This window comes from Mugil cephalus, chromosome 7, assembly GCF_022458985.1.
Source record: "Mugil cephalus isolate CIBA_MC_2020 chromosome 7, CIBA_Mcephalus_1.1, whole genome shotgun sequence".
Taxonomy (NCBI): Eukaryota; Metazoa; Chordata; class Actinopteri; order Mugiliformes; family Mugilidae; genus Mugil; species Mugil cephalus.
The window spans coordinates 10,087,085-10,100,772 of NC_061776.1; the positions used below are offsets into that span (position 1 = coordinate 10,087,085).

General features: G+C 41.9%; 2 protein-coding genes across 2 annotated transcripts; both read left to right on the top strand.

The window, feature by feature from the left end:
* Window positions 1-237: 237 nt before the first annotated feature.
* Window positions 238-5,310, top strand: LOC125010739 (alpha-amylase-like). The gene is made up of 9 exons (XM_047589524.1): window positions 238-473; window positions 1,065-1,211; window positions 1,539-1,736; window positions 1,827-2,057; window positions 3,077-3,210; window positions 3,493-3,715; window positions 3,814-3,935; window positions 4,039-4,164; window positions 5,039-5,310. The coding sequence occupies exons 1-9, from the start codon at window positions 306-308 to the stop codon at window positions 5,226-5,228; spliced, it is 1,539 nt and encodes a 512-aa protein (XP_047445480.1). The 5' UTR covers window positions 238-305; the 3' UTR covers window positions 5,229-5,310.
* A 2,587-nt stretch (window positions 5,311-7,897) lies between these two features.
* Window positions 7,898-12,753, top strand: LOC125010738 (alpha-amylase). The gene is made up of 9 exons (XM_047589523.1): window positions 7,898-8,108; window positions 8,419-8,565; window positions 8,878-9,075; window positions 9,201-9,431; window positions 10,468-10,601; window positions 10,718-10,940; window positions 11,030-11,151; window positions 11,262-11,387; window positions 12,518-12,753. Exons 1-9 carry the CDS (start codon window positions 7,941-7,943, stop codon window positions 12,705-12,707), a joined length of 1,539 nt encoding a protein of 512 aa, XP_047445479.1. The 5' UTR covers window positions 7,898-7,940; the 3' UTR covers window positions 12,708-12,753.
* The last annotated feature ends 935 nt before the right edge of the window (window positions 12,754-13,688 follow it).

The window sequence follows — 13,688 nt, forward strand, 5'->3', positions numbered from 1 at the left end:
GGACAGGGATAAACTCACTGTTTCCAAAGTATGTGGCCCCCGAGCTAAACTGACGCCCCCGGTATATGTAAAGCGTATACAGCACACTTGGGCACAGATAGCATTGTTTAACTTTGATGTTTTTATGTTTTCAAGTATGTGAGAAAAAGCCACCTGTTTAACCTCAATGTTGCCAACTCCAAGCCTCTCATTGGTCCATAAGAGAGCCTTCATGTATGTATATATATACGTAGCTCTCTGCATAGATATAGGCTTCACAGAGCACCAGGGGGTCAGTCAAGTTTTCTCTCGCTCCCAGCTTAAGCATGAAGTTGCTCATTCTGGTCGCCCTCTTTGGGCTCGGCTTTGCCCAGCACGACCCCCACACCAAGCACGGAAGGACAGCCATCGTCCACCTGTTTGAGTGGCGCTGGGCCGACATCGCTGCTGAGTGCGAACGCTTCTTGGCTCCGAACGGCTATGCAGGAGTTCAGGTATGTATGGCTGAGCGCAGATGGTTAGGAGACCAGTTCTGGGGAAGGAAGGAATTTCCCATGATTTTCACTTAATAATACAACTGTTATTCTTTGAAAGCCAGGTTTTCATGCACAAGTCATTGAATTCCACGTTTTCATGTGTTCTCTGCATGTGTGAAAAAATGTTCCATTCCCATCCAAAGCAATGAATTTGGATGGAACCCAGAATTTGCCATATATTCAGAATAATTCAACACTATTTAACTTTAAAGAGAGATATATTGTAACTCTTAGTTCCAAGAAAATCCTGCTTTCTGTAACCCACATCTAGTTCATACCATCAATCTTAAATGCCAGATTCAACATAGTAAAAGTAGAAAGTCTTTCCAATCATCAGTATTTATAGGATTTAGTTTATGTTGAGTCAAAGCCTGGATTAGTGATGTTCAAACTTTCTTCCACAGTTGCACATTTCCACAGGCTTCTCTTGTAAAACTGCCGGAGTGCTCTGCTAATTAACGCAATAATACGAATATAACCTATGTAGCAACCATCTTCTGACAGTTGCTCTTCTAAAACTCATAAGTATTTTTTCTCCACGTGGCACAGATCTCTCCGCCAAATGAGCACATCGTGTTGAACAGTCCCTGGAGGCCCTGGTGGCAGAGGTACCAGCCGATCGGCTACAACCTGTGCTCCAGATCTGGCAACGAGAATGAGCTGAGAGACATGATCACCAGATGCAACAACGTTGGGGTAAACTACATTGTAACAGTGATTTACAGCTTTAGAAGCATTTGTTCTTCAGTATTTCACAGAACCTCATAAATCTACAGCCTCGTACAAAGGAACAAATTATTACCAGATCCATTTTCTCTTTTTTATTGCAACTGGCACAGACGCCTGGCAACTTAGGAAAAAATTAACTGAGAACAACTAATCAGATGTTCGAGGCCTTTAGTTGCTGAGTTGTAAAATGATACTGGACCACTGATATTATACCAACGCAGTACTGAGCAGTGCATGTCTGGATGACGTGACAATCAACTTCATGAGGAATAAAAGCGCTGAAATGTGGCACAGGTCAACATCTATGTGGATGCGGTCGTCAACCACATGTGTGGAGCTGGGGGTGGAGAGGGAACCCACTCCTCATGTGGCAGCTGGTTCAGCGCCGGCAGAAAGGACTTCCCTAGTGTCCCCTTCTCCTATCGTGACTTCAACGACCACAAATGCAGGACTGGCAGTGGCAATATTGAAAACTACGGTGATGCTAATCAGGTACTGGATGTCACTGGGGAAGAAAAAAACAATGGCATCTATTGTTGTAAATCACAATTAAAGCAATGAGATGTTAATGTACTGCTCTAGGTGCGCGACTGTCGTCTCGTTGGTCTTTTGGACCTCGCCCTGGAGAATGACTACGTTAGAAGCAAGGTGGCCGCATTCATGAACAAGCTGATTGACATGGGCGTGGCTGGATTCAGAGTGGACGCCTGCAAGCACATGTGGCCCGGTGACCTGCAAGCGGTCTACGGCCGTCTGCACAACCTCAACACCAGGTGGTTTTCAGGAGGCTCCAGACCCTTCATCTTCCAGGAGGTAGGTTGTACTTAACGTTGTACTTTAAACGGGCTTCATTCTCTTAGTGAACTGGTAGAACATGCCAAGAATAAAGAAGAATCAACCAGAAAAGTTCATGGAAAACACATTCAACCTACTGAGCCACAGCTACCCCACAACACTCTAGATGTTGTCTAATTATTAACGAAACTCAGAAAAAGTATCCATAAGCTAGTCCACTATCTGACTGAACAACCCAGGCATGCCCTGAAGCTGCAAAGTGGTCCGTTTGGTTTTCTCAGCTGGACAGGCTTCAGTATAGAGCACACAGGTTTGTAATAGTGACCAGTTCCAGCTGTGAGTGCTGACTAGAGTGAGCCTAGAGTGAAAAACATGTCAGTCACTCACCACCTGCACTGCCTGAAGCTAAACTTGGCCGTGCGGAGCTCAGTTGTTACATTATTAGAAAGGAGACAAACGCCTTCGTCATACTGGATTTTAGAGTGTGAGCATGTGTTCATTTTCCAGCAGTAAATGTGTACATGTGTAAATATATATATATATATGCATCAAACTTACATAAATACCAGTAAAAATAATTATTTTGTACATTTCTGACAAATACAAGAACATAAGCACAATAGGATTAACATCCAAAACTACTTTGGAAATCCAAAGAATTGGTTGATGTGACAACTTAATACCTGGTCTGGTCTGTACGCTGTGAATTACTTGCACCTAATCTAATCTAGGCAATATTCCTACACATGTTTGCAAAGTTCTGTTATTGAAGTTCATCACCAGTCATCATCTAAGAAATCTTGCAAGACACATATCTGCACTAAAAGTGAAACTCAAAGTGCTCATTTCAAAATTGATAAAAAATCCAAAACAGCCCGTGATCTCCAAAATAATGAATGCAGTGTCTTCAGTAATGAAATTAACCTGGTATGATGTTACAGGTACAGGTATCCATCAGTTTTTGTCACTTCACAGATCACATAATCCATTCCTTCATTTAAACACGGCGGCTGAAATTATCTTTTCGTTTGCTCTAGGTTATTGATCTGGGAGGTGAACCCATCACGTCTAGGGAGTACTTCCATCTGGGAAGAGTGACCGAGTTCAAATATGGTGCCAAACTGGGAACTATCTTCAGAAAATGGAACGGTGAAAAGCTGTCTTACACCAAGTATGTGCGTTTCTACTGTTGTGCACATAACATGACAACAGAAGTTGTTATTTAAACAATTGTAAATATAGTAACAACTATGAAATGCATCAATGTAAAAACTGTATAGAACAAATTCATTCTCACTTACTGATTATTATTGTATTGACAAGAAGTTTGGCAAATGTATTCTTGAATCGTCTGTCAGTAGAACTTAAATAATCCAAGTAATATTAGGTCCACTCTTAGGTATTTTGTATTTTAGTATTCCTTATTATTAAAATTGTATTCACGTGTTTCTAGGAACTGGGGAGAGGGATGGGGCTTCATGCCCAACGGCAACGCCCTCGTCTTTGTTGACAACCACGACAACCAGAGAGGCCATGGTGCCGGTGGTGCATCCATTGTTTCCTTCTGGGACTCTAGGCTCCACAAGATGGCTGTCGCCTACATGCTGGCCCACCCTTACGGAGTCGCCAGGGTCATGTCTAGCTTCCGCTGGAACCGCCACATCGTGAACGGAAAAGTATGTCCTCCATTTAGTGGGAATAAATGAGAACATAAAATCCTGCACGGTGTATATTTGGCAGAGCTTGCCTTAAACACATTTATTGATCACTGTAGGATCAGAATGACTGGATGGGCCCTCCCAGCCACGGTGACGGATCCACCAAGCCTGTTCCCGTCAACCCTGACCAGACTTGCGGAGATGGCTGGGTGTGTGAGCACAGATGGCGTCAGATCAAGTGAGTTCTCAGACACACAATACAATTCACTTCTGTTCGGACATATAGACGCGTAAACTGTGGACGTTACCGCTGATTTTATTTTGACATATCTCCCCTTTAGGAACATGGCAATCTTCCGTAACGTGGTCAATGGACAGCCTCACGCCAACTGGTGGGACAACGGCAGCAACCAGGTTGCCTTTGGACGTGGAAATCGTGGTTTCATCGTGTTTAATAACGATGACTGGTAAGGTTTTTGTTGTCAAATTATTACTAAAATAGTCAATCATCCACGTCATTAAGCAATAGCTATGGTTAAACAAAATTTGCAAACTGTCTACCAGCATCCAATAGGGGGTTTATACCTCTGTGTTAAGTTGACGCAGAGGCTATCTTGACAAAGCTAGTGCAGTAACTGACGTGCACCTCATCAGAAATGGAACTATGCGGCACATAGATGCAGACCACAAGAGTTGGGATTGGTCTGCTAGCTACTAGCATGTTTCCGCGTTAGTATTTCCAGCCACTTCTCTATCTCTGCAATTTTCAAATTTGATTGTTTTGAATAAAGAATTGTGCATAGTGCATGCTGTGCTTATTCCCTCATTATTTTGAAAAGAGAACACGTACGGAGGGCAACAATCAGCATTGCAATTTTTTTTTCTCGAGACCAAGAGTGACTGGCACCGCCCCTCCAGCAGAGGGCGCCCCAGTATAAATGCCTCACACAGGCCTTGGCTATGTGCATAGGTTATGGTGTCAATATCCCATATTACTGTAAAAAACGCATTAACAGACTGTTATGCATTGTTACTCTACTTATTGTAATACACCGTTGACTTTTAAGTTCCTATGTTCATGCTTTTAGGCATGACTGAGTCTGCGAGAGTTGGAAACCCTTTCATTCAGACTAAATCAACGCTGCATTAATAAAGAATAAATCATGTTGTGAACATGTGACTCTGAACATTGAATGTAGAACAGATTCCGCTATTTCAAACGTAACTTCTATAAAAGATAGCTTATATCTTAGATTCTAGAAGTATGGTGTTACTCTTGTAGGTTTTTCAACATGAAGCAATGCATGACTCTAAATAAAATGGGCTTGTCTCCACCTTCAGGGACCTGGATGTGACCCTGAACACCGGCATGCCTGGGGGAACCTACTGTGACATCATTTCTGGCCAGAAAGAAGGAAACAGGTGCACTGGGAAGCAGATCGGTGTTGGTGGCGACGGCCGCGCCCACTTCAGGATCAGCAACAGAGATGAAGACCCCTTCGTTGCTATTCACGCGGATTCCAAATTGTGAAGACTGTTCATAACGACTTAAATCATAAACTAGATGTTTACTGACTTATATTATTTTGGAGCAATAAAAAATATTAAAGACACATTTTTACATGTTTGTGTCATTTAAGGCTCTCAAGTCGAGACACACGCATTTCAACAAGTTCACACGCCACGTATGACAATTCTCACACTGAGAAATAATAAAACTCTTCACATATTAGAAACATTGACTGTATATAAAAGACATTAGTAATCTGTGAATGGATGAGGCGAAGGCAGACCGCTCTGCTTGAACTGGCGACGTATCAGTCAATCAGGAAGTAGTATTTCTGGTTGCCAGGTAAAATAGCAGCACAGTAATCACACCTTCCACAAATATGCTCAAATGCGTGCACATGTTAAAGAAGAGCTGGAAGTGGAAGACACATTTTACATAGTCCTTTCTACTTTATTATAAATACATTTTGTTGCCATGTTACCTTATTTTACCTTTGTTTATGTAATATTTATTGGCAGGTATCTGAATATATATTCTGGAATAACTCATTTGTAAGCCAACTGTACGTCTGATACCAGCATGAGTTGACCGTGAGTTTACTATATCTGAGACATGGTGCCTTTTGAAACGTTGATAGTCAACCCCTATCCTCATATAGTTCTTCATGCATATGTGTTATGAAGGTAAACAGTGCCGGTAGAAGAACCACCTGAGGAATAACGCGCTTCTTATCTGGAACAGAAGTAGCTCGCACATTATGTATGAGATTAAAAAAAGTACTATTATCCTTCTGGTTGTTGTTTGAAATTCTGGTCTGCTGCATAAACGACTCTTGTTTATTAAATGACATATTAGGTCAACCAGAAAGGGGGCAATATTAACATGGTATTAACCTTCTGAAAAGACACATATCGCCACCTAGTGTGGAGGAGCAGGACATGTTCCCCTCAGTGATTGAGTTATCTCCGCTGCATGGAAACTGGGACGAGGACTGCAGTCTTAAGGTCAGCATAGCTCGATTAATCTGTGTTTGTAAACGCACTGAGTGATACATTCAGGCTTTAAAGGGTTAAGATCTTTGCAAGACGAGTGTATCAATCACCAGTGCAATTGTCAGATTGTCAAGGACAGTCAGTCACGCCCACACATCAGATAAGTTATAAAATTGAACACATGTGGAAAAGTAAATGGTGCAGAATGTTGTCCTTCCCACACGTCTTTGCATACACCAACATCAAAACAGTTGTGACTCAGCAGAAAATGGACATGGGCCTTCTGAGGGTGTCCTGTGGTGTTTGGTAACAGAATGATAATAATTATAATTTATACTGTATTAATCTTCCCCTATGATGTTGTTAGTGGGGGGTCTTTGGGTTCTGTGGGATGAGGGAAGGCTCCTCCGTGGATCATCCCACAGATACTTGATCAATTTGGGTTCTAGTGAATTAGGAGGCCAGGTCAACACCTTGTGCTGTTTTTTTTTTTTTTGTAGTTGTTCCTGAATTATTTTGTGTGTGTCTGTGTCCGACTGCGTCCTGCTGGGAATGTCTGCTGCCATCAAGGAGTGTCATTATTATGGGGTCGGGGGTGTCTGGTCTGGTCCAGGTGGGTGGTACATGTCTAAATAACATCCAGACAAATGCCAGTTCCAAAGTTTCCCAGTAGAACATTGAATTGTCACAATATGGTCAATGTTATTTATTTCCCCGGTCAATATGTTTAAGAAATTTTAAGGATTAGAGACTGATCTGTTATGTTATTATCTTCATGTGAATGGGCATGGTGATCTGTACTGGAATTAAGTTTAAGGATTTTACATTTTTAATTGACATACAGGTGAGGTTCTGTTCATACTTTTTTTGATTAATTATCAGTATAGCTAAGCACAATGTCTGTTATTACTGACTTGCTTAAAGGAGTGTAACAATGGGACCTGTGCGAAATTTGTATTCACGCTTTTTCAGCTGTTAGTGGAACATTAATTTATTCAAAGATAAAATGATTTTAACACAAAATGACAGGTGCATGTTCACCCCTCCGCTGCTATCAGCTTACGTCAGTGTTATTCACAGCCAAATGTTTTTTTTAGCAGTGGGAGTGTCAGTATGCTATCTTTTTTTTTTTTTTTTTTTCCTCGATAGTTTTGTTTTGCACTCGAGGTCAATTATTTATTCTTGTTGACTGCTCGTACTTCAGTATTAGTTGTGCTATTAGTTGTACTACCCCGTTTTTGGATATTTCATATTTCTAAAGATCAATGTATATTTGGTGTTACCCCCAAATCAATGTCTTGTGTACATTTAAGCTGCCTGTTGCAACATCATCAGGCTATTGAACTCAGAGAGCAAATATTAAAAGAGGTTCAACCGAAACTGTCCTATTGCAGGTGGTAAAAGCTTTGAAATACTTCTTTATATCTAAAATGACTGCTGCTGACTGTGACTGAAGTGTGTCATGAAAAATATGATTCTTTTGAGCTGTGCTTTAGCTTTCAGTCTCTTTTAACCTTACATTTTCTGTGCTTTGGTTAAGCTTTCATTGCTGTATTTCAGACTTGCTCAGATATGGGCTTGCCCTATTGGAAAACAGGAAACAGTGATAAAAATGCACCTGTTTAATCGTCATGCTGATATCTGCCAAGCTCTCATTGGACCGGCAGAGGGAAGAGGGAGTATAAATACTGACGGTCTAGCAAAAGTCCAGTGTGGTTTTTTCCTCTCATCCAAGGAAAGCATGAAGGTGCTTCTTTTGGTCGCTCTCTTTGGGCTCGGCTTTGCCCAGCACGACCCCCATACCAGGAACGGACGGACGGCCATCGTCCACCTGTTTGAGTGGCGCTGGGCCGACATCGCTGCAGAGTGTGAACGCTTCTTGGCTCCCAACGGCTATGCAGGAGTTCAGGTAGGAATCACTCGACACAGGTGTGTAATGTGTTTTAGCAGAAAAAGTGTACTAACAATTAAGTAATATATGTGCAAACACACACCCATTTACACAGAAAATATGCCTTTAAAAGGTTCCATCAGGTCTATTTTTAAAGGTTCAGTTTATCCAGGTGAACTGTACTTCCCATGAAGATTAAACTGAACTTCTTGTGCAAAACCGCTGGAGTGCCTCCAATAATCATTTATTAATAGTTCACTTAATATAACTTCCGCCTCTGATATTTCCATTTGTAAAAGTGATAACTGTTTCCCTCTCTGTGTCGCAGATCTCTCCTCCAAATGAGCACATCGTGTTGAACAGTCCCTGGAGGCCCTGGTGGCAGAGGTACCAGCCGACCAGCTACAAACTGTGCTCCAGATCTGGCAGTGAGGCCGAGTTGAGAGACATGATCACCAGATGCAACAACGTTGGGGTAAACCACATTATTACAATGGTTTAATGGAAAGCATCAGGGACATTGTTCTTCAGTATTTGACAGCCCTGTGTAAATCTATGGCCTTGTTCAAAGAAACAAATTCTTACCAGATCCATTTTCTGTAGCTTTTTAGATCAGTGCCAAGTGTTTATAACCACAGACACCTGGCATATTAGACAAAATATGACAATAAGACAATTTTCTGAAAATAAACTTGCCACGAAAATTGGTGAAAGGGAATGTTGGATAGAATGGGATTATGGATTTGGTGTTTTGCACCTTGAACACTGTACTGTATATTCTTAACAGGTCAACATCTATGTGGATGCTGTCATCAACCACATGTGTGGAGCTGGTGGTGGAGAGGGAACTCACTCCTCATGTGGCAACTGGTTCAGTGCCAGCAAGAAGGACTTCCCCAGTGTCCCTTATACCAGCTGGGACTTCAATGATGGCAAATGCAAGACTGGCAGTGGTGAAATTGAGAACTATGGTGACATCTATCAGGTAATGAACTAAGAAACACTTCAGGGGAGTGAAAATGTTGATTTGATTTTGTGAAAGGAAAGTTCCTATTCAGTTAAGTTTGGTCGATCCTATCAGTGTCATGAGATGTTAATGTACTGCTCCAGGTGCGCGACTGCCGTCTGGTTGGTCTTTTGGACCTCGCCCTGGAGAAAGAATACGTTAGAGGCAAGGTGGCCGCATTCATGAACACGCTGATTGACATGGGCGTGGCTGGATTCAGAGTGGACGCCTGCAAGCACATGTGGCCCGGCGACCTGCAATCTATCTACGGCCGTCTGAACAACCTCAACACCAAGTGGTTTTCGGCAGGGTCCAGACCCTTCATCTACCAGGAGGTACTTTTTTTACGAGGTTTTCTTTTGTGAGACCCCCCCCCCCAAAACTGAGGGAGAGATTGGAGAGTAGGGACCCCCTATATGTGTTCCATATCGCGGACCCCCTGTTGAAGACCTATGTCTAATATCTTAGGAAAAAAATACCAATACACACAACCACCAACTTCCTCTATATATTCATAATAGCATATATTGCCCATTGGGTGGATGCACACATCCTTCTGCACGATGATGCAGTTGGCAGATGTACAATGATTCCTACGTGACATTGTATAGAACAGATCTTTCCAGAAAAAAAAAAAAAACTCTGCTGAGTTCCATTATATTAGAGAAAAGGAAGAAGTCTCTATGGTCAATATCTCCAAAACTCTCAAAAATCACAATCTGCACTAGAGACCTTATCAGTTAGATGTTGAGGCCTTTAAAATACATTGTTCCGTATAGCCTTGTCGACTTCAGCTAAGACCTCTATTTGAAAGCTATGTGGTTTGTCAGGATGCAGACTGGATGAACGTATTTGAACTTGATTAGCAGGGAGATACGCAGCCAGTGAGCCGAAAAACATACTAGCGTTCAAGAGAGGGATTGGTTAAGGCGCGGCTGTGATCTACATGCAAGCATGTGACTGAAGTGCTAACCACCCACATGTCCAATGTTTATGACTGATAACTCGAAGCAGCAGTCAGCAGGGCCGTGGGAAAAGAAGCAGAGACATCAAGATGACAAGCACAAACACTCTGGGAACAGATGTTGCTATAAATGCTGCTATAATTTGTTGACATGTGCTGGAGTGGCACATGTTCCGAAACAAAATGTTGAAGTTTGAGGTTCTTCATTGAAAAAATCAATGGTGTTAAGCCGCAGAAACAGATGTGACCCAAAGAGCAGAATACTTAAAGACAAGATGCTTTAAAAGGCATTATTCTTGTTTCTACAAGGATTTTTTTTTTTGTGTTGATCGTATGTTACCATTAATCTGAAATATTCCTAGTTTACAATGTACTGGTGTTGCAAATACTTTGGTTTTTCTGTCAAGGTTATTGATCTGGGAGGTGAAGCCATTGCTGCAAAGGACTACTTCTATCTCGGAAGAGTGACCGAGTTCAAATACGGCGCCAAACTTGGAAATGTTATCAGGAAATGGAACGGTGAAAAGCTCTATTACACCAAGTATGTGGGAAAATCGTATATCGCACTGAAAATAACATGATTCAACTGATGACAATTTATTATTTGATATAACATACAGCTTCTTAATACAATACTTGTTTATGTCCTGTTTCTAGGAACTGGGGAGAGGGATGGGGCTTCATGCCCAACGGCAACGCCGTGGTCTTTGTTGACAACCACGACAACCAGAGAGGCCATGGTGCTGGTGGTGCATCCATTGTTACCTTCTGGGATGCTAGACTCTACAAGATGGCTTCCGCCTACATGCTGGCCCACCCTTACGGAGTCGCCAGGGTCATGTCTAGCTTCCGCTGGGAGCGCAACTTCGTGAATGGAAAAGTATGTCCTCGATTTAGTGGGAGTAAATGAGAACACACAATCAAGTAGATTGGAAAGGTTACATTAAACACATTTTTTGATCACTGTAGGATCAGAATGACTGGATTGGCCCTCCCAGCTACAGTGATGGATCCACCAAGCCTGTTCCCGTCTACGCTGACCAGACTTGCGGAGATGGCTGGGTGTGTGAGCACAGATGGCGTCAGATCAAGTGGGTTCTCAGACCTTGGACACACAATACAATTCACTTCTGATGAGACATATGGATGCATAAACTGTGGACGTCACAGCTGATTCTATTCTGACATATCTCCCCTTTAGGAACATGGTAATCTTCCGTAACGTGGTCAATGGACAGCCTCACGCCAACTGGTGGGACAACGGCAGCAACCAGGTTGCCTTTGGACGTGGAAATCGAGGTTTTATCGTCTTCAACAACGATGACTGGTAAGAACTTTAACGTGCCACTAGGTTAAACTAACGCATAGGACAGGATGCAGATGTGCATGTACTGCATACCAGCATCAGACATACACTATAATAATATGCTGTATATATACAATATAACTCATGATCAGCCATTAATGGCATCTACAGTGGTAAGTGCTAAATATTTGACTTCCTGAACCCTGCAAACAACTTGCATTATAAACATGCACTAGTAAGTGTGCATTATATAAACTATATACTATACATACTGCATGGAACTGGTTAGATGGGAGCTCAAATGCACAATTCAGAACTAGAAATAGAAAGTATTTACTTCCAAAAGAAGACAAAGTCCAAAAATAATGAGGGAGGGTAAACATCCACAACAACATCCAAAAACCTCCAGGCCTCACTTGCCTCAGTTAAGGTCAGTGTTCATGACTCCACCATAAGAAAGGGATTTGGCAAAAATGGCCTACACGGCAGAATTCCAAAACTTTTGGGAATATACTCTGTGGACTGGACGAGACAAAAGTTGAACTTTTTGGAAGGTGTGTGTCCCATTACATCTGGTATAAAACTAACACAGCATTTCAGAAAAAGAACATCGTACCAACAGTAAAATGTGGTGGTGGTAGTGTGATGGTCTGGGGATGTTTTGCTGCTTCAGGACCTGGAAGACTTGCTGTGATAAATGGAACCATGAATTCTGCTGTCTATCAAAAAATGCTGAAGAAGAATGTCTGGCTATCTGTTTGTGACCTCAAGCTGAAGAGGAAAAACTAAATGAAGACTTTGGAGTGGCCTAGTCAAAGTCCTGACCTGAATCCTATTGAGATGCTGTGGCATGACCTTAAAAAGGTGGTTCATGCTGTAAAACCCTCCAATGTGGCTGTATTACAACAATTCTGCAAAGATGAGTAGGTCAAAGTTCCTTCACTGGAAGCTGGAAAATACTCGAAAATACACCAGCAAGTTATCATTTAAAAAATGCATTTTGTGAATACTTGGGTTCTCTTTGTCTAATACTGGCCCTGTAGGTGTACACTTTTGCAGAAGTCCAGTCAAAATACAGTTACTGCATTTGCCATTAATGCATTGTGACATCCTTTGTGATTTGAAAGCTAAGACGTTATCTTCACTTTCAGGGCCCTGGATGTGACCCTGAACACCGGACTGCCCGGCGGAACCTACTGTGATGTCATTTCTGGCCAGAAAGAAGGGAGCAGGTGCACTGGGAAGCAGATTACTGTCGGTAGCGATGGCCGTGCCCACTTCTGGATCAGCAACGCCGACGAAGACCCGTTCGTTGCTATCCATGCTAGTTCTAAGCTGTAAACTGCTCCTGCATGAGTATAAATAAATCTGAACTGCATGATCTGAATCGTGGCCTGTATATTTTACTGTATATTTTACTGACTCAATTTAAGAACATACTTTTTACAACTTTTCTTCTGTGATACATGGCGAACATGTACAAAACTGCCCGGTGTAGCACTTTTGAAAAGGTCAAACGTATAGACAACATATAATACACGGCAATCAGGCATAACATTATGACCACCTTACCAATATTGCGTAGGTGCCCCCTGCGCGTACAAAACAGCATGACACAAGGAGTGTCATTGCTGTGGGGGTGGGGGTGCCTGGTCTGGTCTAAGTGCTTGGTACATGTCTAAGTAACAGTCACACGAATGCCAGGTCCAAAAGTTTCCCATCAGAAGTCGATGGTTTCAATGTTACGGCTGATCTGTGTATATTTGATGCCAATACTGATGTAGACTGTATGTAGACTCAAGGTGATATCAAGATCATACCAGACATAACTAACTAACACAAGGTAATACCAACAGTAACTGTAAATGGAGGGTTGAAAGCACATATTCAGCTTTATTTATTTATTTATTTATTTTTTAATGCTACCAGCTCATTTATATTAAAGCACGAATCCCATATGGGGGTTTAAAGTATATTTTTAATGGCGACATGTGTGGCATAATAAATAGACCGAAGCTAAAGTTCAGACGCTGGGCTGCTCTTCCTTCGCATGTCAAGCTTCCACTCTGTACGTCGTGATGATGACAGATTCAAAACACCACGATTTTTTTTCGTAACTAATGTGGTTGCAAACAGTAAAAAATAAATAAAAACAGTCTATCATATCCAGCCTCCATAGGTGCGATCTCAGTTGGAGTATTCAGATGATTTTTAAATTTTTTTTTTACAAATTTTAAAGGCTGTTTTTCTTTAGCTACAAGGTCAGTGAGTGTCCTGTACGAGACCTGCGACGCCTGCAAATGTCCTCACCGGATTGTGTAT

What these genes read in the sequence shown, in the direction of transcription:
- LOC125010739 (XM_047589524.1), top strand. Translation starts at nt 306, where the DNA reads ATGAAGTTGCTCATTCTGGTCGCCCTCTTTGGGCTCGGCTTTGCCCAG. An exon ending in ACGGCTATGCAGGAGTTCAG is followed by an intron (nt 474 to 1,064) that starts GTATGTATGGCT and finishes CACGTGGCACAG; the next exon opens with ATCTCTCCGCCAAATGAGCA. An exon ending in GTGTTTAATAACGATGACTG is followed by an intron (nt 4,165 to 5,038) that starts GTAAGGTTTTTG and finishes CTCCACCTTCAG; the next exon opens with GGACCTGGATGTGACCCTGA.
- LOC125010738 (XM_047589523.1), top strand. Translation starts at nt 7,941, where the DNA reads ATGAAGGTGCTTCTTTTGGTCGCTCTCTTTGGGCTCGGCTTTGCCCAG. An exon ending in GAAAAGCTCTATTACACCAA is followed by an intron (nt 10,602 to 10,717) that starts GTATGTGGGAAA and finishes TCCTGTTTCTAG; the next exon opens with GAACTGGGGAGAGGGATGGG. An exon ending in GCAACTTCGTGAATGGAAAA is followed by an intron (nt 10,941 to 11,029) that starts GTATGTCCTCGA and finishes TGATCACTGTAG; the next exon opens with GATCAGAATGACTGGATTGG.